Raw genomic sequence first — 24,217 nt, 5'->3', positions numbered from 1 at the left:
AAGCAAGTATTTTTAATTACAGTTTTTTACTTTAATGCTTAATTTTTATTATATCATGCATATGGTCAGTTATACCTCCTGATTATTATTATCTGTGACGATTTAATATTCACATAGTTTACATACCAATTATATTTGTGATTAATTAATATTCACATAGTTTATATAACAATTATATCTGTGGTTGATTTTTATTCACATAGTTTACATACCAGTTATATACTCAATATATTTGTTATAGATCATATCAAGTCTTACAAAAGTCAAGTTTGTTGCCCTTGATATTTATAGCATCAATGATCCATGATCCATCATGGATCATTGATGCTAATATTCATCTAGTTAAATGAATCTTAGAAAGGAAATAAAGCATCCCTAAATGATCACCCTAAACCAATAATTTTATTGAGTACCTCACAATAAAAGATTTATTGATTCTGTGAAATAGTTTAAAGGAATGATACGTGTACAAGAAGATCATGATTGTTCCAAGAGTTCGTTATGATTGATACACATGAAGTTTCACAACTGAAATTGTGTAGGGGATAAAAAACACTAAAGAGGATATATTTGAAATGAAATATACAACATATTCATACTTCGAATATGCTCTTGCAGTAGCAATATTGATTAAGAAAGTTCATGAGATATTCTAAATTAATATCTTGTATGTTAGTAGCTAAACAAAATAGTGAGCTTTTAATGAAAAATCATTAATCTCATCCAACTGGTTCTACCTCATTCGTTTCATACATCATTTCCTGAAGCGAATATAATCTCATTTTATAATAATATAGAAAACAATGGTTATGGATGTCATGATAGAAAAAAGACCATTGGAATAAGGGAAGCATACTCAAAACTTTTCAAAGAAAAATGTTCTATACCAACAAAAGTGGAACCATACCATGATAAAACGAGACAAAAATGAAGGCTTGAAGAATAAGGCTATAAAGAAATAGGTGTGGTATGAATGGGCATTGGTTAAGTACATGTCATACGTCCAAACATTTGGTGGATCTATATCAAGCATCCACAAAGGAAAATAAGAAATAAATTTTGCCAACCATAATGATTCAGAAGATCATATAAATTGTAATCATATTATATTTAAGTTGTTATCTTTTTATACCTCTTGTTAAACTTTCTTCGACATTAATAATATTTTATACATACTTTTGTTTATAAGCACATATGGATTCTATTGTGCATTAATCAATTGTGAAACTATAGGTGAAGATTTGTGTCTAGAAGATATTTGCATAACATAATTATTAAGGATAAGAAATATTTTCATTATTTAACATTGAATAGAGCTAATGTCAATACCATATCCGATTTTTCGAACATATTTGAAGGCTCTAGAAGAGCAAATATAATGTTATTAGAAGGAACAAAATTTTGTATTGTAGATACTTTGTATTCTTCAAAATCTAGAAGAAATTTAAAAAGTTTTAAAATATTTGTCTTAATGGTTATCATATTGAAACTATCAATGAAGGCAATAATGAATATCTTTATAGGAAAAATCTGATTGTAAGCAATTATACACACCAATATAAGCACCCATTCAACATGATTGATCAAAAAATCAGACTTTAATAAAAACTGTGCCAATTTGGATTTTGAATATGAATGCAGCCGCATTGGTACGCAGATTGGTATGCGGATTCGCTTATATGTAGCAAAACTCTATGATTTCGGGCCAAAAATTACTATTGCAAAAACTGTCATCTTTCTCTTTAGGATTATATTATATTATATAACTATTTAATCAAATATGCATCAGAAATGTTATGATTCAAAATATTTTTTTGTTTTTTCATGATTAACTTGGTCATTCGAAATCAATTATGATAAGTTGAATAATTTTCATATGCACATCTATTAAAGAACCAGAAGATTCTTTTACTATAAAGTCTTCTTACTATGAGGGGGAAAAATTGCCTGAAACACTAAAATAAATAAGATGAAATAATTCGACGTTATCTTGATTATCATATAAATTTATGTGAACTGGAAGTTCAGATAATCATTCATTATAAATCAATTGATGGATACAAAAAGATAAAAATATCTCATATTTTAGCTGCTAATATCTCAATGAGGATTAAAATTTATGTAGGACAATTAAGAAATTTAGTAGTAAAATGAACATAAAACACGCCTGAAATTGTGAGAGACATATTGATACAAAGAATAAAACATCCCGAAAAAGAAAAGCACATAGAAAAAAAAATCGGTGATCCTGAAGAGGCCATACCCACAAAACAGACAATACGAACTATAAAACTATCCAAACTTTTTATACAAAATTCTTCCAAAATAAAATCCCTGAATGGGAGACTCTTGAAGAGTAATCCCCTTGAAGAGAAAACTCCTTAAGAGTATCTCCTGAAAAGTTATCTCCTAAAGAGGAAAATGTATTTGAAATAACAAGATTTCAATACATTATGAAAGTACGAGAGAATTATTTGATAAAAATAAAAATTGTTGTAGATAACATATTTTCATTAGATGTCAACATAAGAGATAATGAAAAATAAACAAAAAAACCGTCAAAAAATACCGACGTAAAAATATTTGCCAAAATAAAATGAAATAATTTTTACATAATTGAAATCACTAGTAAAATGTCATATATATGGACTTGTAGTCCAAATACCGAAGGGGTGATGCTTGTTGAATATTAATGAGAATTTGTACAAAGGAAATGAAAATGTGATATATAAATCACGACTTGATTTCTCGCAAAAACCATATATTGATATGCCCCTGAAGTAGATGAAATTACATTAAGATTTTTATTAGGTTGATAATTATAGAAATTTTGGGTATGCATGATTAATTGATCACTAGATATGAAATGCATGAAGTATATAGTCCCAAAATACTTATTCTATCATGTTTCAAAAATCCTTATATGATCTAAAGCAATCCAAATACATATGGATCAAACTGTTTGGAAATAATCCGTTTTGTTTATATATTTTCAGTATATGGATTAGCTTTTACTGTAAAATATGTAGATAATTTAAATGTCATAAATACTCCAGAAGAGTTAATGAAAACTACATATATTTAAAATATAAATGAGAAACCATTTCGGTTTCAAGGGGGAGATGAATGAAATTATTATTAGTTTTGAAATATCATTTCTTAAAAGCAATTAATATTTTAAATTCATATTATAGTTTTGTAAGAAATGTGCATGATTAAAATAAAAACAAAATAGAGCATATAGAACATCTACCAGAAGATAGAAACACAATGTGAATTTTTATGAAATATTATTTTATCATCTCGAAACAAAATTACAACAATTTAAGGCTCTTCTCCTCTTTTTCAAACGATCTTACTCTTTATAGATTTGCATGTCATTTCTGTCTAAAGGAGTAAGTAATTGAAAATAATTGTCAAGTAAGGATTTTAAATTCTTATTCTTTTATTTTATTATTTGTACCTTCACGTTGAACTCATGAAGAAGTCGCTGAAGAATATAAATCTTCTCATTGAGTTTCTCAACCTCACGAGCTTTGGATTGTAGTCGCCAAAAAAATGTGACAATGGCTAACGAGTATCGAGTATCGAGACTTACATGCTCGTAAATAACATCATCATTTGACTTATCAGTCAAATAATTTTCATGTTGCATTATAGCACATATTGCATATACAAAAACAACTAGTGAATGAGGTGAAGAATACCTCATATATTGATAATGAGAAGATAGTTGAGTCATTGCGAAAAAAATTGCAAAGTATGAATGCAGAGAGAAATTAAAAAGTAAGAATGCAAACTAATTACAGAAAAATAAAGAAAATAAGATGCTAATAAATATGAGCTAAATACACATTTTATAGAGAAAATCATGAAAGTAAGACATATCTTGATAAAAGATACGCTAAACATAGATAACCTGCAATTATTTACTAGACTAGTGAAATTAAATGCAGCTTGTCGCTACTCTCTAAGACATTGGACTTCTTCAAATATTCGTCGTTGCTAATCCTGTATTTGAACTCATTCTCTTTTCAGATCCTTCTATACGTGGTTGAAGATCACGGGCATATTATTCTACAACCTATTTTAGCTCCTTATTCTCCTACTTTAGCTTCTTGTTCTTACAGCTTTTCACAGAGAGCTTTTGGCGCAACTCAGATATTTGATTATTTAGTTGGTTGACCTCATTCATTCTTACTAATAACCTCCGAGACATGGTCGTAATAGAGGCAACATTTTGAGCACTAAGAAATCTTGATTCTGTAACAACATCAAAATCAATCCTTCCAAAAAAATGCATTTTTGCTCCAATCTTAAAATTAACATCCTCAAGAGAGTAAATGGGGGAGGCTAAGGCACGAATGATTCCCGATTCAAATTTGAAACATTGACAGAAGGAAACTATCCAACCATAATATTGTTATGGATAAACAAAAGCAAGATCAAGAAACAATGTGAGGATTTCTTCTCTCGTGAATATCCTTCTCTCGTGTGTTTTTTATAAGAAATTATGATCCTTTAAATCGAAATCCAAAATTTTTTTAAAATCTTCACAACGTCTCTATTGACACAACGTCTCCAACAGACGCATTTGAATCTCTCTACAAGAGACAATAGAGCTAGCCTTATAGCCCTGCAGTGCATTTGAATCTCTATATAAGATACAAGAGAGCTAGCTTCATAGCCCTGTGGCGCTTGTCTGGCCTAAACAACTCTAGAATAGTAGTTAATATTTTACGATGCTTGTTTGGCCTAAATGACTCTAGAAGAACAACCAATATTTAGCCAAAACTATGTTATACACGGGAACTCCATAAGAGCACAACTCCAGAAGAATAGTAAATTTAATGTTAAAATGATCTTGAATTAATATGGCGAATTTGTTCACTAAAACATTACCCAGTGCATCATTAAAGAGTTAATACACAATATTGAGATTCAACAATACAAGAACCTTTCACAATAAAAACATTAAAGCTCTACATACATTTGAGGGAGAGAAAATAATCAGACGAATTGTACTCTTTCCTTCGTGAAGGTTTTCTCCCACTGAGTTTTTCTTGACAAGGTTTTAATGAGACAATCCTAAAGCATTTAAAGACACATTAAAATATTGTATTCTTTTTCTTTCGCCACAAGTTTTTTCCATTTGATTTTCATTAGCAAGATTTTAACGAGAAATATTCTTTGTATAGGATCATCCAAGAGGGAGTGTTATAAATATATACATTTAGTGGATAATCATATGAACTACACCTTATTGTGTTTGTTGTATATGTGATAGTTTGTTGTGCATGTAACTTGGTTGGCACAACAAACCACCATAGAGTTGACTATAAAATGATGTCTTAAGAATCAGTTGTAATAAACAAGAAGAAATGAGAGATAAGTTAATGATATTGAGCTCTTGAAGAGCCAAATATATTGCAATCTCTTAATCTTCCTACTTATCTTTTGCAATCTTTCAATTATTTGCTACTTCTCATTAGTTTTATAACAGTGACACAGTATTGCTGAGAAAAATAAATGATTAAACATGGCATTCCTCGACATCTCCAAATGGAAAAAATGTCTTATTTCCTATTTGAACGTTGAGAAGAATACAGGGGAAAAAGTCTGCTGAGTATTTTCAAATTTGAGGGCATTACTCTAGCTACAATCCATGGTCAATCTTAGCACAAACTTCTTCATTTCTTGCTTTCTTAATTGACCAGCGGATGCATGCCACAAATATATAAATCAATCTCCTTCTGCTTCCTGGATAACCAAACTTCAGAAGAAAATCACAAACTCGAGGGAGGCTCCATACCAACTCTTCTTGAAGCCGAAGATGCACCAACATCACAGAGACTTGTACCAGTAAAATTAAATAGAAAATGTTGAGTTGCCGGCCAAGAATTATTCAATAAAGATATAGCTTCTTAGTATCAAAGAAACCCTGGCCTGTATTGAATGAGGTATAACCTGTTCATGTATTTGTTTTTTTACATGTAAAGAACAAAGTAATATGAATAGATAGCTAAAACTCTTTTTGATTGCATTCCACAACCTCTAGATCAATGAATCAGTTATGAGCTGTATATATATAAATGGAGTAAGAAAGAGTCGGTTAGCGACTCATGAGCTTGACTATAGCGAACGTTTGCAACAAGTAAGCACGCAGTCCTCTAAAAACTGGGTCAGCTGCAGACTATACAGTTTTGGATCATTTCTAAAATGATCAACATGAGGTGTGGACACAAAGTTGCAGGCCCGGACCTCATGCCCTGCTTTCTGCTGCTTCTCTATGAATGATTCCACGGAACCTGAAGGAATAACTCTGTCTGCAGAGCTATAAATGTATAATTGTGGACAGCTTGGTTGTCCAGATGATAACAGGCTCAATACATCAGAAAGCCTCCTGTAATCCAACGAAATCATTTTAAGGAGTTGAGAGACAGTAAAGTCCAGATGATTAGTATATTAACTACACTAATCAAATTCTGGTACTTAATTAGTTTACCATCGCAGCAATGTGAAAAGGCTAATCTATGGTGCAAAATGATGTCAGTTAGTAGGATGCTGTTTAAGAGCCATCTTGGAACTAGATAGCCTAAAATAAATGCAATAACCCACGGGCAAAGTTTCAATAAAATGCCTAACATGTCATGTGAAATGAGCAGAAAAATAAAAGTAACTTCTATTGCAGAGATAGAGAAAAGAGAAAAGGGGGGGGGGGGGGGGGGGGGGGGGGGGGGGGGGGTTGTGATCACCAATATCCTCTCTATTTTTTGCAATGAGTTAAATAATCTCTATTGAAAAGCCCAAAAGGCATAGAGTTATTCTATTCTCAAGCTGGTGTGTAAAACACACCATCCATATCATTTAAATGGTAAGATTTGATTTGTAAGATTCAAATTTTAAAATTTATCTTCCAAATCAAAGTATGCCATGTAAGCACTTTACTATATGTGTACTCTACACACTGGCTTGAGAATATAATTTTTCAAAGGCGTAACCTAAGTACACAAGCATCTCTCTAAAAAATTTAAAGAAATCTGCATATGATGCTTTCTTATTTAAGATACATAATCTTTCCCCTCCCCTCGCATTCAATTGAATACCCTTGAACAAAAAAGTAGTTCCTAATTCATAAATTATTTAACATATTTTCAAGCTTATGAGGCATTACAAGGCTACAAGCTTATTAAATGATACAGCAGTGAAATTTCAGTAAAGGATAACTACCTGTTAATTGCAGGGAGATTCAAGACCACCTCAAAGAACTTCTCCAGAAGTAAAAGTAATGCTGCTTCAGTCACTGCAGGTTTAGGTTCCGCAGCTTGATTATTGCCAACCAATACCTCCATGCCAGATTCCTTGGGACTAATAGCTCCCTTTGTTGCAACACTACGCTTTTTCAGAAAAGCTGCAGAGAAACCTGAAGCCCAGACCTACACAGAAGAAATGGAAGATACATTAACCATTGTTCACCATATTCATCCAGTCAACTTTAAAATGGAATTGGCAGCAATGGGAGCAACAGATGCAAGATAAAACAAACAGCATTAACACAGTTACTCGTGAGAAATTGCACGAGACATAAAACATTTATTGAAATTGAGGGTGCACAAAAAAGTCCCACACAGCTGGCCTATAGTTTTAGATTTTTATGGACATCTAATTATTATTTTGGTCATAGCAGATAATTTCAGACATACTAAAGTTTTTTTTTTATTGATAAGTAGTTTCAGACATGCTAAAGTTAAAAGGTTTTTGGAGATTTGGCCAAGTCTTTGGACTGAAACAAAGGTCACAAAGCTCTATGTTCGTGCATAGCTGATTGGTGTGTCATATGTAAGAAGGATGGTGAATCTGTAAATCTTCTTTTTTAACATTGTGAGGTGGCAAAGTCTTTGTGGAATGAGGTTCTTGGTCCGACAGGGTTATATTGGGTGATGCCTAAGGAAGTTGTGGACCTCCCTTGCATGTTGGCGTGGATTTGAGGCAAAGAAGGTGTTGCTGCCAGATGAAGAATGATTCCTTTGTGTCTAATGTGGTGTATATGGCTGGAAAGGAATAGAAATTGCTTTGAAGGTAAAGAGCATTCTTTTGAAGATCTTCGCTATTTTTTCTTTTCTACTTTGAGTTTGAGGGCTAGGATCTTAGTAAGGAATGATGATAATGTACAGAATCTGTTTCTATCGTAGTTTCCCGCTTTCTAGTGTTTTGTAGGTATTTTCTTGTATACTTCCTGTATACTTGGGTTTTGCCTATGCTTGGTAATAAAATTCTTAATTAACTATCAAAAAAGACATAGGAATGTTAATGACGAAAGTTTGCTTTCCAACATAAGAGTAGTCTCCTTCATCATATGAACAAAAACCACTTAGAATAAAAAACATGTAAATAAAAGCCTCTCATAGAGCCGAAAGTATCATTTACCTGTGGATCAGGTGCTGCAACTGGTGCAGAATCTACAATGCAACCCCTAATCCTTCCCATCAAAGAAGGATCCTGTTTCTTCAACTTCTCCAAAATAACCCCATACCTGCTTACAAAATAAAAATCCAAATAACCAATCGAGCAAGATGATTCCACAAAGAGGTAAGAAAATAAGAAAATTGTCAGTGCGTATTCAAAGAGTAAACTTACGTTAACCATCCAGTGTTGCTGAAGGTATGAAACACCAGGTTCTTTCCATGCTCCTCTTCTAACCAACCAGCCAAGTGGTTCACAAGCAAGTCTATATACTCTTCAGCGTTCCCACCAAACTGGTAACTAAGAATCTCAGCCATTGGAAAAGTAAAGGTAATGGCATGAAACCCCCTCGAAGTATACCATTCTGCATATCTATTAAGATGTTTCTGCTTTGCTCCCAACCATCCAAGCAAAACCACCACCGTTCTAGACTTTGCAGAGGAACAATCAGAAACACCTGATACATCTATGGCATTTGGCTCGGGTAAATGCCATCTATACATAACCTCAGAAGGCGAGTTAGATATCCTCGGCCCATGTGCAGTTGGCTTTGGAGCTTTGGCCAAGTCTGCGGACTGATACAAATTAAGAAGAAGCGGAGAAGACGCAACAGAAGAAGAGAACAAACTGGGTAAAAAATTGCGGCCTGAATCAGGAACCGGGAAGTTAATGTTAGGAACAGGCACTCGAATTCTAGTCCCAAATGACAAGTTGGCTAGCCTAGAAACTGAGATATGAGAAACCCATGATGGCTTCGATCCTTGCAGGGAATTGTAGGCCAATGAATTCGCTAAATCCGAGGTAGCACAAGTATCTGAGGATTTGTGTAATGGCAGTTTATCAGAAAGATCAGCAGAAACAGATGCTACAGTGACCGCAGCAGCCGCAACTAGAGGTCGTTGAAGGATTCCCGATAAGGAGCCCATATTGGTAACGCAACTCAAAATCTCTCATACCAATACCAACGAAACCTTTTGTAACATCATAAGCTACAATACTGCTAACTCAATCGGATAGGTGAAGACCCAGACAAACAAAAATCACACCTGCGCAAGTTAATAAGAATGAGTTGGTCTATAAAGATCAACCACTGACAATATCAACAAATAATATGCGTTGTATCAGATTTGACTCAGAATGAGTGAGCCACAATGGAAGGAAATCAAACAAGAATGTAGCAACTGGTATATTCGATTAAGAACAACGCGAGAACATAGCAAAAGTGGGCATATTCGTTTAGGGCGATGAGTTATCTTACCTGGGTGTGGAATCTATTTAAGAAAATCGGGCTGCCAACCGTGTTTGACAGCCCGATCCTCACTTTTCACACACCGGCCAAGAAGCTTCCTTTTTGGGTCAAAGCACGGCTTGCCAACTACGCTGCTTCTGCTGTTGAAGAAAGTCTCATTTAGCAGTCACATAATTCCAATGCATAAAAACAAACATTAATTCGCAAATAAATCGATGCGCAAAACCAAAAAGAAGAAACAAGCCGTGTGATTTGTTCTCATTTTGTCTCATTTTAATCCTTATAATTTTTTTAAATTAATTATTATACAAGATATATAAATAATTTAATTCTTTAAAATTTTAAAATAATAATAATATTTAAAATTAATATTTTATACAATTTTTAATTTTTATATCAACTTATGCTCGTAAAACCGTATCTTAACGAAGAACGTGGGTTGTCACTCGTCATTCTCTAGCTTTTGTATGTGAAATGTAAGGGACATGACGATGACGATGATGTCCCTTCCGGTAATTTGGGAGACCCGTGTACTAAACGGGAAGGGTGATATGCAAAGACTGTTTTGCCCCTACGAAACTTAACTTTACCGCGACGCATTGGGGACGCGTGAGAGATTCTGTAAACGCTGTCACGGAAAACACGTTTTGTGCCCCCACCCCCTCTGTTCTTCAACCTTCTTTCGCTTCCGTCTCCAGGAGAGAGCAGGAAAGGGATTCAATTCGATCACCGAGTCAAACCGACACTCCATTTTGGTTCTCTCTTATAGTTTCTGAAAATTTCGAATCACAATATGCTGCCAATTTCTGCATTGATTATTTTTTATTTTCATAATTAAGAAAAAAAATATCTTTGAATTTGGAATGCACAAGGGACTCGAACTGCTCCGCAAAAAGAGTGGAAAAGGGGGATCTATAGAATTCAAATTAATGGAAAGGAAGAAATGTACGCCATGGACAATAGAAAGGTGGTTGGAAAGCCAATTGAGAGAGAGAGAGAGAGAGAGAGAGAGAGAGAGAGAGAGTGATCGTACACAAAACAAACAGAAGGAGGAAAAAAATAAAAAAACTGACCTCCGATAGAGGGTTCGTCTTATGTCCTTCTTTTCTCTTGAAAACGGAACGATTGAATGGGAAAACTTAAGGACTATATATTGGAGATTGCAGAGAGAGAGAGAGAGAGAGAGAGAGAGAGAACTTCGTAGTTGTAAGGGGTGAATGAAAGTGGATTGGGCTTGTAATTGTAATCGGTTGTAGTTTTAAGATAATAGCCCATTCTAAACAATTTGTCGCACCTTATTACCTTAAGAGTAATACGTTTTACTTGTGGATATATATTTTGTTAGTTTTGTTTTAAATTTAAATTTTATGATTTTAAGTATATCAATAAAAATATGGATAAATAAGTTTTTTTTTATAAATTTATCTTTTAAGTATATTTAACATTTTCCATTACCTTAATGTACGTTCCTCCAACAGTTTAAAATTAGAGAAAATTACTGATGTTAGTGTAGTTTTCACTTTTTTGTAAAATTGGTATATCTAAGTTAAAAATTTTAGAGCCAATACCTATGGTTACGGTCAAGTTTTAAATTAGTCCCTTAATCAATTATATATATATATAGAGTGAGGTTCGAACCTGACTCTTCAAGGTGGGAATTAGGCCTTATACCATCTAGTCTAAAAGATCTTGACACAACTGTTCTAATTAAAAGACAATATAAGACATATTATTTATGGTCAACATAAGTAGTTAAAACTCATAAAATAAAAATAAAAAACCAATTAAATATTATTGTATATGTTATCGTGTTATCTTCTTGTTATGCTGATATAGCGATTCATGACCATATCATTTTTTACCAAGAGACTAATGGAATGATAATGAATGAACTAATTTAAAATTTAATCATAATCATCAATTTAAACTTTTAAAACAAGTAATGATACGAAAGTTAAAAAGGAAACAAAAGAAAAGATTGTTAACAAATAAAATCCCAATGGTTAAAATCAATCAACATTCATTATAGTTGCATATGGTAGTCAATGATATTGTTGTCTACTGTTGATAACTTGATAACAGGGAAATGCTTGGAAGACCGTTGGGACTACTGCTGTTTTTTTTTTTAATATCCTATTTAATGATTAAATAAGTACTTTTTAATAATATTATAAATTTTTTTTATAAAACAAAAAAAAACACACATTATACAACTAGCATAATGTGTAGAGCTCAAGAGTTCCTTTCGTATACGCCAATAGCATTCTAATTGGATATTCTCCAAAGATATTCCATGGAATGGAATCGCTGACAGTAGTGACAGTCTCATCCACCCAGGCCCATAATATTCTCTCTCATGTCCTGTCAATTCTGTTTATCTGTTTTGTACCTTTTCAGAAATTTTTAGATTTATACGTAAGAATAAAGCTACGGATCGGGATCTCGCTGGAAGCTCCCCACTTCCAATTTTTTTGTTTTTTTTATTCCAAAGAGATTAAGAAAAAATTATTTAATACTATTAATTTTTTTTTAATTTTTTAAATATTAAAAAATGATATGAAAAAAAGAAAAAAAAAATTAAGCCCAGTGGGAGCCTTCAGTAATGACTCTAAAAGGGTCCTATACGAAATGAGATGTTCTCTCTATCTCTCACGAAGAAGTTGGAATTTGTAAAAATTATATAACAATATCGTTATTTTGGAAAATTATTATCGATAAATACAATAATCATAGAGAAATTTTATGAAAATAGAAAAATTTATAAATTGATGTAGATTCAAATGATATATTAAATTTACTTTATAATAAAAATAATTTTATAATATAACGTATTATATAAATTCATATCAATTTATGAATTTATTTTTATAAAAAAAAATTTATGATTGAAGCATTTCTTTTATCATAAAGCCGTATATATAAATGAAAATAGCTTGTACTCCCAATTTATCATAAACAAATTTGCCTACAAAAGCACAAACTTTTAATGATATGAAGTTCAATAAATGAGAGTGCTAATTATTATGTGTCAAATATTGATGAGATTAATAGACATAGGAGTACCAATTATATATATATATATATATTCCAAGACTCTTTCATGATAATGTGCGACTCTAGCACTCTGGCCCCTCCAACTTATGACAGTTCTTGTATTTCTTGAGCAAGTTATTGGCATTATGGCATAAAAATAAGGATAATACATGCAAGTTATATTTGTCACTATATCATTTCTGTATCAGAAAGAGCAGTGTTACTGCAAACAGCCACAGGTATTCGTTATCTTACTGTTTATCATCGTGGCTGCAAGTGGAAAATGGCTGACTTGAGGCTGTGCAAGAACCTGGTCAGCCTCCTTGGGAATAACTAATAAGTAGTAGTTCGTGGTGGCAGAAACTCCACCTCCACCAATGCTAAAATCAGTTCTATGATCATTTAAGCCGAATATTTCCACTACGCTTTGGGGAAGTGAAGAACTCAACTCAATAGGCATGTCAAAAGTAAAGACAAGACAACAGGGGGAAAGGGAAATGATTCTTTGTTGGAAAATGATTTATATGGTCCTAAGGTAAAAATTTCGAAAGTTTACGAATTAGGTTCTCGCTCTTCACCAATTCTACTGGTGTGCAATTCTATCCATCTCATAATTTTTCTAGGAGAGAAGAATGATATGGCATTTTAAAAGGCCAAAAATTAATTTAAAAATCCCAAACACAAAAATAATATGTTGATTGAACTAGTAATTCCCACCCTCATGAATGACAGTCTAGCTAAAACACATGAAAATTTAGAAACACATACAAATGTTTCCACCTTGAGCACATTGTGCTAAGATTGCCGGATGATGAACCGTTCAAAAATCTCAATGCATGTTGAGCATCAAGTGTCAAACTGAATGAATTTGTGAATAACTTAAAAAGAAAGCCAATTTAATCCCTATTTGATTGTAGTGAGTGGAGAAAGAGAGTTTGCAGATCTGCATAACCTGAGTTCCAGAAGAAGAAGAAACGCCCTCAAAATTAACAGGGTACTTGTGATATCCTTTTCCCATCAAGAAACTACTCCGAAGCTATCCTTAGAGACCCCTGCAAAATACCAATCAAGCATATATGAGCAGGAATAAATGAAGAAATTAACATATTTTACAGTGAGTTGATTTGTTAAAAAGAGAAGAGTACCCCTCAAGAAAGAGATCAAAGAAAACATAAGAAGATGAAAACGGGCAAAAATATGGATGTGGAAATCCCATCAACAGCAAAAAATGGATTTTTATATAACGCCCACTAGACAGTATATTCACCTAATGATGATTTCGCATTGGACTAGCATCAACTAGCTCAGACATTATCTATTTTTTTCTTTGAATAAAATCTAGAAAACAGCGGCAAGTTACAAAAATGGTCAGGGGGCTGAAAATGAAATTTGGGTCAAACAGGTGTCTGAGGATGGTTAGGAAGGGAATTCTTCCATGGATATTATTCGAAGTTGCCCATTTGACTAGCTCAAACATTATCTGTCCTGAGTGGATTCCAAAGCCTTACCCTCAAGTAGCACTTACACAAAATTTAGATTTTTGCAGGTTCACATAATAAAAACTTCAGATCAACAAAAGCTCTGTGTCTCCAAAAACGCAAAAGACAGAAAGAATCCCTTTAATAATACAGATAACTAAAATGCAGTCTAGGTAGATTTTTTAGACATTATAAACTGGAAAAAAGGCATAAAAACTAAAAAACAACATGTAGCACACGAAACAAAGCTACCAGATGTGTAAACCATATCCATCCCTCTGCATGGGACCTATGTGATTAGAGAACAATGAAGCACCATAGGTTTTATCAGTTTTACACCATTCTAGGTCAGTTTTGCAAATGTTCAAACTCAAATTACATTTTAAAATTGAATGAATAATCAAATTACTAAAAATTGACTAATATCAAGTGCTTATGAACAGATCAAATCACTTTAAGAATAAAATTCAAGAAAAACCCTGCGCGCATTCATCAACTACAATTTACAGGGGTTGAGGAGAAAAATAGTAGTGAAAAACATTAAAGAATCTAGGCATCCAAAATTAATTTACCTGACTTTTTTGACAAGAATGGCCTTGAGCTTGCGTGCGAGGTCCTGGGATCGGATCTTGCGCTCGAGGTTCTTGCGGGCCAAGACACGCTTCTCAGAGTTCTTGATGTGGTGTCTCTGCTGGCGCTTTATAAGTCGCTCAATCCCACTCGACTGCATCTTCCGCTGCAACCAAGTCAGCGCTTGCTCCAGGTTCCCATCCCGGACCTTCACCCGGATCCCCCTCCACTGCTGCAGCTGCAGCAGCGGTTGGTAATGAGGTGCACCACTGCACCACTCAAGGGTCTGACTCGGCCGCCGTAAGAGGCTCGATGCAAGCGTTCTCAGTGAGTTCATTTCTAGGGATATACAGGTTACAAATCTTCAGACAACATGTGTGCCACTAACTGAAAGATAAAGCAGTTTTCTGTTTGGTAGACAATAAAACAAGAAAAGATGAAAAATAATTGTTGATTACTATATCCTTAGCAAAACAAACCAACTGCGCCAGGCTTAGTTCAATCGAGATTTTGCTTTCTTTATCAGGTCCCAAACAATTTTTTATTTTTTATTTATTTATTGGCACCGGATGTCCGAGAACAAAGTCCCAACTAATCCTGTGGGTGCATAGGCGCTCTGCAAGCAGTTTCCAACAAGTGCAACTTGGGTAATTTAGGGGGAAGTACCCACAGTCTGATGGCCCCTAGAAATTGTTTGCACCCAAGAGGATTTGAACCTTTGACCTAGAGGGAGCATAACACCAAGACCAAGGCCTTTACCACTTGAGCCAACTTCTAGGGGTTAAAACATTTAAAACAATTAGGAATCTAAAAAAAGAAAAATTTAGTTTCTTGTGCTTTCTAACATTTCCTTGGCAAACAAACAGAGCACAAGTAGAGAAATAGACAATGACATAGCTCCAAAATTTAAAAAATTTAGCAAAACGAAATGTCGCAATGTATGAGATTAAAAATCAAATGAAAGATAACTGGAACTGATTCAATAGAACTGGAAACAGATACGGGTTTTGAAAGCATAAAAAGACTCAAGGAATGTGGTTTCTCTCTCTCTCTCTCTCTCTCTCTCTCTCTCTCTCTCTCTCTCTCTCTCTCTCTCTCTCTCTCTTTAATATAAGTCAGCAATGCGTTTTTTTCTTAAAATATAGAAGGCCTACCTCAGAACGAAGGATTGAGATCTCAAATTGAATATGCGGAAAGGAATGTGGGAATGAAATCATAGCTAGCTTTCTCTCCTCAGGGTTTATTTTTTATTTTCCTGTGTGGAAGAATCTTTCTCTGTAGTTTCTCTCTCTTGTTCTGGAAGATCAAAATGATCATAAGTCAGAAGTTTTGTAAAAAAAGTTCAACCTGGTTATGGCAGTTGGTTACCAAGTATTAATCTCGGGAGCTGCATTATATAACAGTACCCGCATCCAGGTAGATGCAGTTATGAAATCTGGATACCCAACCGAAGAAAGATTCAGTTAAGAGAAGTGGTTTGGAAAACCGAGGCTCACGAGAAAATCACTTGTGTAATCAAAGTCACCAACTTCATGATCACCTTTTCCTTGAGAAAGGTATGAAGAGAGGAAAAAAAAAACCTGAAAAAAAAGGCTCACAAATAAATGAGGAATTTACCGGCCAAAAGGGAGAGGGAATCACTAGCTATGACATAATGAGGTCCCTATGATTTTTACGGAAATGGAGGACATAGAAAGAGGAGAGAGGTTTTGGAGAATTCTTTAGGGCTGAGGAGTTTTGGTTGGTATAGTTGTTTTAGGCCTCCTTGTATTTTGGTTTGGAAATTATTAGATTGAAAAGGGCAGTGTTGGGACTTCGATTATAAATACATCACCTGTACTTACGGTAATTCTGTTTTTAATCTACCCCTGATTTTGTCACCAAAATAAATATAAACAGAAGTAGATAATCATTATGGGAGCGATTATTAGGTGATTCCATAATAAATGTCCTTATTTTGAAAATATTTAATAAATTTTTTTTTACACGACAATGGTGTCCATACTTTGAAAAGATTTAAAAACTTTTTGGTTACATGACAATAAGCATCCTTGTTATTCAATATATATTTATTGGTTGGTTTTTCACAAAGCCACCACCATCCATGGTAAGGCGCAAGAATTGCAGAATGTAAGACATGCCCCACCAAATTATTCAACATTTTCAGGTATATCAAAGTTAATTGGACCACAAAAACATTCAGTACATTACGAGGACCAACAATAAAAAAATCTGTCAAGAATTAGACATGGCACATTATTGGGAAAAAAATGGGTACATTACAAGAAGTTTCTACAGAAAAACGCTATGTCACACCTGACACAATGTTACTTAAGTATCACTACAGAAACAAAAGGCTTTGCATTTTTATAGGTGCAGAGACATGTACATCCCACACAGACTAACAACGCCATCTCAAAGGAACCATATGGGCACAACGAGCACAAAGAGTACAAGTAATTTGGAGGGAAAAGTTTCCGAGAAGGAAAAAGATACATATTGTAAAGTCGAAAGGGATGGTCTCTTACCTTTTCTATAACACCAAGAAAGATACCGAATAGGATTCCTACTCAAATTATCCTGCAATTCAAAGGAATATCTCCTTAATCAACTATTTAATATGTTAGAAAGAAGTTGCAAATGAAGAATCATATAGAGAGATAAATTCAAGCTAGAGAAGCAAATAAACACCAAAATTGCCAACGGTGCTATTTTCCTAGACACTTCAATGTGTTGCATTTTTTTTCTTTTTGAATTTTCCAAACAGCACTTACAAGCACATGAGAACATATTTTTTTGACAAGTATCTCATGAGAACATATTAAAGACAAACATTCCTCTTAGCTCCATCACTTTGTATCCTTTCCGTAGCACATAGGCACACCATGGCAATTAGATCCACGATTACATCTGTGGTGATTAGATCCATAAACTCTCTCTTTTTTTATTTCTACAAAGAGAGGACTCCTCTGTGGGGGTTAGAACCCACAACCTCACACTCCAATTTGTTACTAACTTACTACAAAGGGAGGGCATATCAGTTGAACAACAAGTCAGCCAGTTCAATGTGTTGCATTGTAAATGGCGAAATGAAGTGGTGGTAGATGTGATGGTATATTATTATATCATAATAATTATATGATTCATTATTACTAATTATTGTTTTTTGCTTATATTTTCAATGATTATTATTTGCAAGGGAGAATCTATCGGTAAATATCTAAGATTTTAAGAAGTTGTTGATTTAATTTCCTAAATTACCTCTCTCTTTTTCTTGTACAAATAGAGGAGATTGTCCAACCAAGCTTTTTCCAACAATATAATGCTTCAAGCGTCCAGCAATATTTTACAAAAGAAATTCTAGCAATATAAACTAAAGTTTTGAATTCCGTTCTGGTTGAGGTACTAGGACGGAATATTTCAGCACCGCCACATTTCGGTGTACCATTTCAAGATAGTTGTTATATGGATAAATTTTCTACATATAAATATATAGAAAAACTATATTCCAAGTAAAATCAATACAAATTATAATTTCAAATCATAATTGACTTTTGAATCATAACTTCTTTTTTACGGTTAACTGATTTTTGAATTATAATATCCAAATTGATCTTTCAATTCAAAATCATAATTGATTGAACATGTCAATGTTTTCAGTTCTCTATAGCCCCTAGCACTTGATTTAGGCTAGGAACATCTTCTCTGGGGAATGGCTTGCTTCAATGACTTTGAACATGGCCATTAACTCTGCATAATCTCCCCAGGAATTGAAAGAGCTATTTGAAAATAACTTACATGGTGTCTCTAATTGTAAGCGCAGAAAGTGCATCTTTCTAAAGGCATCACATTTGAAAATGCAGCTGAAGATGTTAGGGTTTTTGGGTAGAAGAAGCAAAAATAATGTTTTTCTTCAAAGTACATTTTCAAGGGGATTAAACATGTATCGACAAGGCAGGGGTTGCTTTTTTCAACTCTAAAGGTTCTGATGACGTTGGTGAGAAAAATGTGTAAAACCCAAGAAAACTAGTGCTGCTACTGCCACTCCTCGAAACAATTGGCTTTCAGCAGCCTTTGTTGTTTGCAGGTAATCTCTACATCTTTTAATTTTAATGTCTCAACTTAATTATGCGTGTCAACCACAACCATCCTCATTGTCATCAAATTAAATAATTCTAAAATATCACTATTAAAACTGGAATGATGATAGAATAATGATTAAATAGGAAGGCTATGCTGTTATTAAAAGAGAATCAAATAGCACAGAATAGAGTTATACTACAGAATAAAAAAAATAAAAATCACACATTCTTGGCAGTATGCTCTCTAAATTAACGAGGTGTGAAGTTTTACAGTTGTAGACGTAATGAACTATTAAAAATTTAGGGGACGTAATGAAGTATGAACTATGGAGACGTAATTGAAGAAATTTCAACCATCTCATACAGTTGTACAAATCTCAAACAGTACCAATGATTTATAAGGCCATCACAGAGAGAGAGAGAGAGAGAGAGAGAGAGAGAGAGCAGTCGAGAAGAACCGGTGGAATGTAGATCGACGACGACCTGCGGCGGGGAAAGAGGAGCTGTGACGTAGTGGACCGAGTCAACGAGCTGCTGCTTGTGGCGGAAGGCTGGAGGCCGGAAGGTGTCTGGCGTAGGGTAGGAGAGAAATTAGCGATTAGGAAATTGAGGGAAAGTGAAACTGATTTGCTTCATCGCAGGCTCACAGGGAAGGAGAAAAAGAATTCAAAATTACAAGTTCATCCTACCATTTCAAAAAATTTACCAAATTGTCATACACCTGAATTCCGGACCGAAATACCAAAATTCGGCCGGAATGGACCGGAACATAGAGAGTAAAAAAAGCGGACACGAACTGCTCCGCCAAAAGAATGGAAAAATAGGGGAAATTTACGGAATTCAAGTTACATAGAAAGAGTGAAACGTAGGGGTGAGTACGGTCCGGTCTGGTCTGGTCTGGAGAGATTTTATGGACCGAATCGGATTTATTCGGTCTAGAATTTTTTCACCCTGGACCGGACCGAACTCCCTAAGGGTCGAGACAGTCCGGTCCGATCAATCCACAGTTGACTTTTTTTTTTTAAATCTTATGATATTTTTTTAATACTTATGTAATTATATTATGATATATTTAATATATATATATATATATAGTATACTATTATATATATTAATAATATGCTAATACTATTAGTCTATTAGTATATAGTAAATTAGTAATAGTTATTAACTTATTTGCTATAACTAATAATACACTAGTACTAATACTATAACTAATAACTATATGTAATAATAGTAATACTATATGTAATATACTAGTATTACTATATCTCTTCAAACACCACACATTTATTAATACTCTATGTCATACTATATTAAATAATAGTAATACTCTTATTACTAATATTTTATGTAGTTATATTAAATACTATATTACTAATACTCTATATAGTTATAGTGATTTAATACTAACATATTACATATTAAGTTAACTATACTAATACATTATAAATTTATACATATATGATATATTATAATTTACACCATAACTCTTATAATATGTTTATATATTAAAAATATATATAGTTATAGATTTATAATGATTTAATTATTATGAATTTACGATTAGTTATAGACTATTAGTTGAGATGAATAATATTATAATATTAGAAATTGTATCTAGTAGACTAGCAAGATGACTTTGAGTCCTAAGAGTGGAATTTAGGGGTGGTGGGCAGATGAGATTGTGAGATTATAAAACCTAAAACACTAATAGGAAAAAAAATTAAAATTACAAAAAATATAATCATATATACATATGTCAAAAAGTTAAAAATATAAAAGTACAAGTACAAATCCAGTGAGACTATCAAAGATTGTAGGTTAGATATTGGGAATTTTGGGATTAGGATTGGAACTTGGGAAGTGAGGGTGTGAGACTATAAAACCTCAAAAAAAAAAAATAAGCAAAAAAAACCATAAATTTAAACATTATATAGATATATGATCAAGTTATAAAATTAAAATTACAAACCAATTAGAAAACCAATGAGACTATAAAAACTAAAAAGAAAATGATAAAACCAATTAGAAACTCTTAAATTAAATTAGGAGCTTTCAATATTGAAACCTCCAAAACATATTGCTAGATTAAATTAGGGGTTTCATAATTGAAACCCCTAATAGTTTGGGGTTTCAATTTTAAAACCCCTAATTCAATTTAGAGTTTTGGATTAAGACCCTAAATAAAAATATTGAAACCCCAGAACATACTGGAGTCTCATTATTTAAATCATTAAACTAATTTAGGATTTTGGATTAAAACCTTAGATTTACAATTTTACATCACAAATAAATTTAGGGTCCTCGAGATACTTACAAGATAAAGACATAGGAAAGAGACACATGGGCTCAATGTGGGCAACGGCGTGAATCGATAGTGACGGCATCCACGACGGTGATGGGTTAAGGCAACGTTGAGAGAGAGAGAGAGAGAGAGAGAGAGAGAGAGAGAGCCTATGTGTGGGTCGTGAGGCAAGAGAGGGAGAGAGGTTAGCTAAGGGAGTCTGAGAAAGGGAGTCGAGAAGGGGGGAATTTACACATTAAACAAAATGACATCATTTTGGGGATTCCCAAAATAGCATCGTCTTTCTATTTAATATATAAGTTTATATATATATATATATATATATATATATAAGGTGTGGGGCGGAAATGTGGATAGGGGCCAAGCCCAGTTCATCCCCCCCCCCCCCCACCTATAGGCATGCTCAGATGCTGGCAGATAGCCCCACCACCCGCATCCAACGGACGGGGACACCACCCTGCCCAAGCGGGGTAGCGGAGGTCAACGCCCTAGACTCAAATGAAAAAAATTAAATTTTTAATAGTAGACTCCACTATTTTTCAAAAAGAGTGCGTAACACTTGCAGAACTCATGACTGTATGTAGTATTACTCTTTTTCAAAATACTCTGTTTTCTCTAAATGAATTTAGTCTCGATCTGCCGTTTGCATTCCCTCACTGCTAAGGTTGCCCCTCTCCCTTTCCATTCCCCTTCCCCTTCACCGTCATCATTACTATGGTGTCCCACCTCCCAGTGGCTATAGTGTTCGGTGTCCCCCCTCCCTTTTGCCATTTCAGTTCTCCCTTTCCTCATCCTAGTTGGTTACGGTGGTTCTCCTTCCCCTTCCCCGTTGCTACTATTGCCCTACCCTGTCTCGGTCCACCAACGCCTCTGTAGGTCAAGCTCAAATCCTACTTAATCAGAGGTAAGTTAAGCAGCTTCTTCAGCTTCAATTTGGCAGTTGTTCTATTTTATATTTACATAGAAAAAAATATCATTGAGGTGTGCTTGAAATTGCTGATATGTTTTATCTTAGAAAGCTTAAACCTATGGAGGTAAGCTGTTGGTTTTTTCTCATATTTATTCATTTTGGAAACACCTAGAAAGAGAATTTTTTTTTTCTTGGTTCATATATCTCAAGTCTGAAATAGAAAAATCTACGTGATTGGCTTGCAAAGTTTTGAGTGATCTTTAGAATAGAAGAAATATAATTTGTTTGCATTTTTTAATTAATAATATTTTTTAATAACGTTTTCCTTAGCGTTGCTTAAAGTTTGATCATACCGGCTCTTTGTTAATGAAGTAATAAGTTAGTGCAATCGAATTTTAGTTAATTGGTTGGTATTAGTACCAGCTGCTACTAGTACAGTTGATGGCCAACGTACGTCTTGTGTCATGTCAATTTCTTCAATTTATTTTTTATCGATTGCCCAATTGCCGGATGGAGAAAAATGACTATTTCTTATTTAAATGGTTGAGCTTTTTGAGAGAAGGGGGCATCAGTCTAGTATTATTTTTCCATTTGAGTGTGGTTTTGTTTTTCTATACAATATAGAGAAAAATCTGTAAAGAGACAAAAAAGATGGTTGTACCTAGATAATTTTGAGAATATTTTAAGAGAAAAGAAAGGTGTTCTTTTGGTGGAGCTTTGAGCTCAACCGCTTGTACAGAATTGGTTCGAGTTATACAACGATTAGTCGGACTGTTGTATCCTGGAACAGTCAAGTCGAGAAGAGTTATGCTACACTAGTTAATTTGAGACTTTGTACACTGCAAGGGGTTTGAATCTCCTTAAAGAGAGCAAGATTTTTATGCCTCAGTCCAAATTGGTATCGTTTGAATGTTAATTTTATTGTAATTTTTATTATATTATTGTGTATTTCACTAACAATTTTAAGGAGAATCAGATGGAGTGTATAATTGAAAAATGCACGGAAAGCATTGAAGATCTCAACATTTAGTTTCAAGAAAGCCTGTTTCAAGAGATGAAAGTGTAATGTGCTCTTCTATCTAAGCTTTTTGAATGTCTCTAATGTTCTCACCACAAAGGTAAATTTATTTTATGAAAATTATATATTGCCCAAAGGTCAGAATTCAAGACATAGTTGTTTGAAGCAGCAAAGAAATTTTTTTAAAAAATTTAGTAAACCTCACAAAAAAGGCTTTCCAAGCCAAAAGAGTAAGAACCAAAGACCCCATTCACAAATTCAATCATGTTTTGTTTGTGGAAAAAGTGGGCAATTTACTCAAACTTGCAAGTTTTTGAAGCGAGAAAATAATTCTCAAGTTAATGTAACTGAGGAACCATTTGTAATAATGATTACAGACATTAACTTCTTTCATGGATTTGTTGAAGGGTGATGGGCAGATTCCGATGCCAATAGGCATGTCTGCTATGATAAAAATTGGTTCAAAAATTATACTCGATCCATTTATAGAAGAGAAAACAATTAGGCTTGATAATTCAAGTAAAACCAAAGTTTCTTGGAGTGGTGAGATTAAGCTAAAATTCACCTCTGGATGTATATTGACGCTCAAAGATGTGCTTTATACATTGTCTATGAGGAAAAATTTGATATCGAGTTTTTTACTCAACAAAGCGGGCTTCAAACAAATTATTGAATCCGATTAATATGTTATAACAAAAAATAGAGTTTTTGTGGGCAATAGCTATATTTGTGATGGAATGTTTAAATTGAATGTTAAGCATAAAGCATCTAATGTTTATGTTTATATGCTTTCTTCTTTAAATTTTTGGCATGTTGTTTATGTCATATCAATGGTAGGTATATTGCTATCATGAGTAGTTTAGGATTAATTCCCAAACTAACAAAGAATTTTAAAACATGTGAAGTCTGTAGTCAAGCAAAAATTACAAAACGGTCTTATAAAAGTATTGAAAAAATTATCAAATTGTTAGATTTAATTCACACCAATCTTTTGTAAATTTGAAGAATTTTAACTCATGGAGAAAATAAATATTTTATCACTTTTATTGATGATTTTTCAAAATATACATATGTTTATTTATTAAAAAATAAAAGTAATGCTTTTG

General features: G+C 33.6%; 2 protein-coding genes across 10 annotated transcripts; both read right to left on the bottom strand.

The window, feature by feature from the left end:
• Nucleotides 1-5,513: 5,513 nt before the first annotated feature.
• LOC122311148 (transmembrane protein 53) lies at nucleotides 5,514-10,899 on the bottom strand. Of its 6 annotated transcripts, none has more exons than XM_043125576.1 (7): nucleotides 10,786-10,898; nucleotides 9,722-9,852; nucleotides 8,638-9,509; nucleotides 8,428-8,533; nucleotides 7,231-7,436; nucleotides 6,506-6,595; nucleotides 6,355-6,403 (listed from the first exon to the last, which is right to left on the bottom strand). In XM_043125576.1, exons 3-6 carry the CDS (start codon nucleotides 9,387-9,389, stop codon nucleotides 6,550-6,552), a joined length of 1,110 nt encoding a protein of 369 aa, XP_042981510.1. In that variant the 5' UTR covers nucleotides 9,390-9,509; nucleotides 9,722-9,852; nucleotides 10,786-10,898; the 3' UTR covers nucleotides 6,355-6,403; nucleotides 6,506-6,549. The 6 variants fall into 6 exon arrangements, with proteins under 6 accessions (XP_042981507.1, XP_042981508.1, XP_042981505.1 ...); XM_043125575.1 differs by having other exon boundaries at nucleotides 6,506-6,531; XM_043125573.1 differs by lacking the exon at nucleotides 6,506-6,595 and having other exon boundaries at nucleotides 5,514-6,403; nucleotides 9,722-9,849; nucleotides 10,786-10,899.
• A 2,506-nt stretch (nucleotides 10,900-13,405) lies between these two features.
• On the bottom strand, nucleotides 13,406-19,623 carry LOC122311849 (30S ribosomal protein S21). 4 transcript variants are annotated; one of them, XM_043126596.1, is made up of 4 exons: nucleotides 19,334-19,623; nucleotides 17,322-17,373; nucleotides 14,796-15,200; nucleotides 13,406-13,797 (listed from the first exon to the last, which is right to left on the bottom strand). In XM_043126596.1, exons 3-4 carry the CDS (start codon nucleotides 15,128-15,130, stop codon nucleotides 13,788-13,790), a joined length of 345 nt encoding a protein of 114 aa, XP_042982530.1. In that variant the 5' UTR covers nucleotides 15,131-15,200; nucleotides 17,322-17,373; nucleotides 19,334-19,623; the 3' UTR covers nucleotides 13,406-13,787. The 4 variants fall into 4 exon arrangements, with proteins under 4 accessions (XP_042982530.1, XP_042982529.1, XP_042982527.1 ...); XM_043126595.1 differs by having other exon boundaries at nucleotides 14,796-15,180; nucleotides 19,334-19,621; XM_043126593.1 differs by having other exon boundaries at nucleotides 14,796-15,132; nucleotides 19,334-19,599.
• Between the last annotated feature and the right edge of the window lie 4,594 nt (nucleotides 19,624-24,217).

This window comes from Carya illinoinensis, chromosome 5 (assembly GCF_018687715.1).
Source record: "Carya illinoinensis cultivar Pawnee chromosome 5, C.illinoinensisPawnee_v1, whole genome shotgun sequence".
NCBI lineage: Eukaryota > Viridiplantae > Streptophyta > Magnoliopsida > Fagales > Juglandaceae > Carya > Carya illinoinensis.
This window is presented reverse-complemented; position numbering and strand designations above follow the sequence as displayed.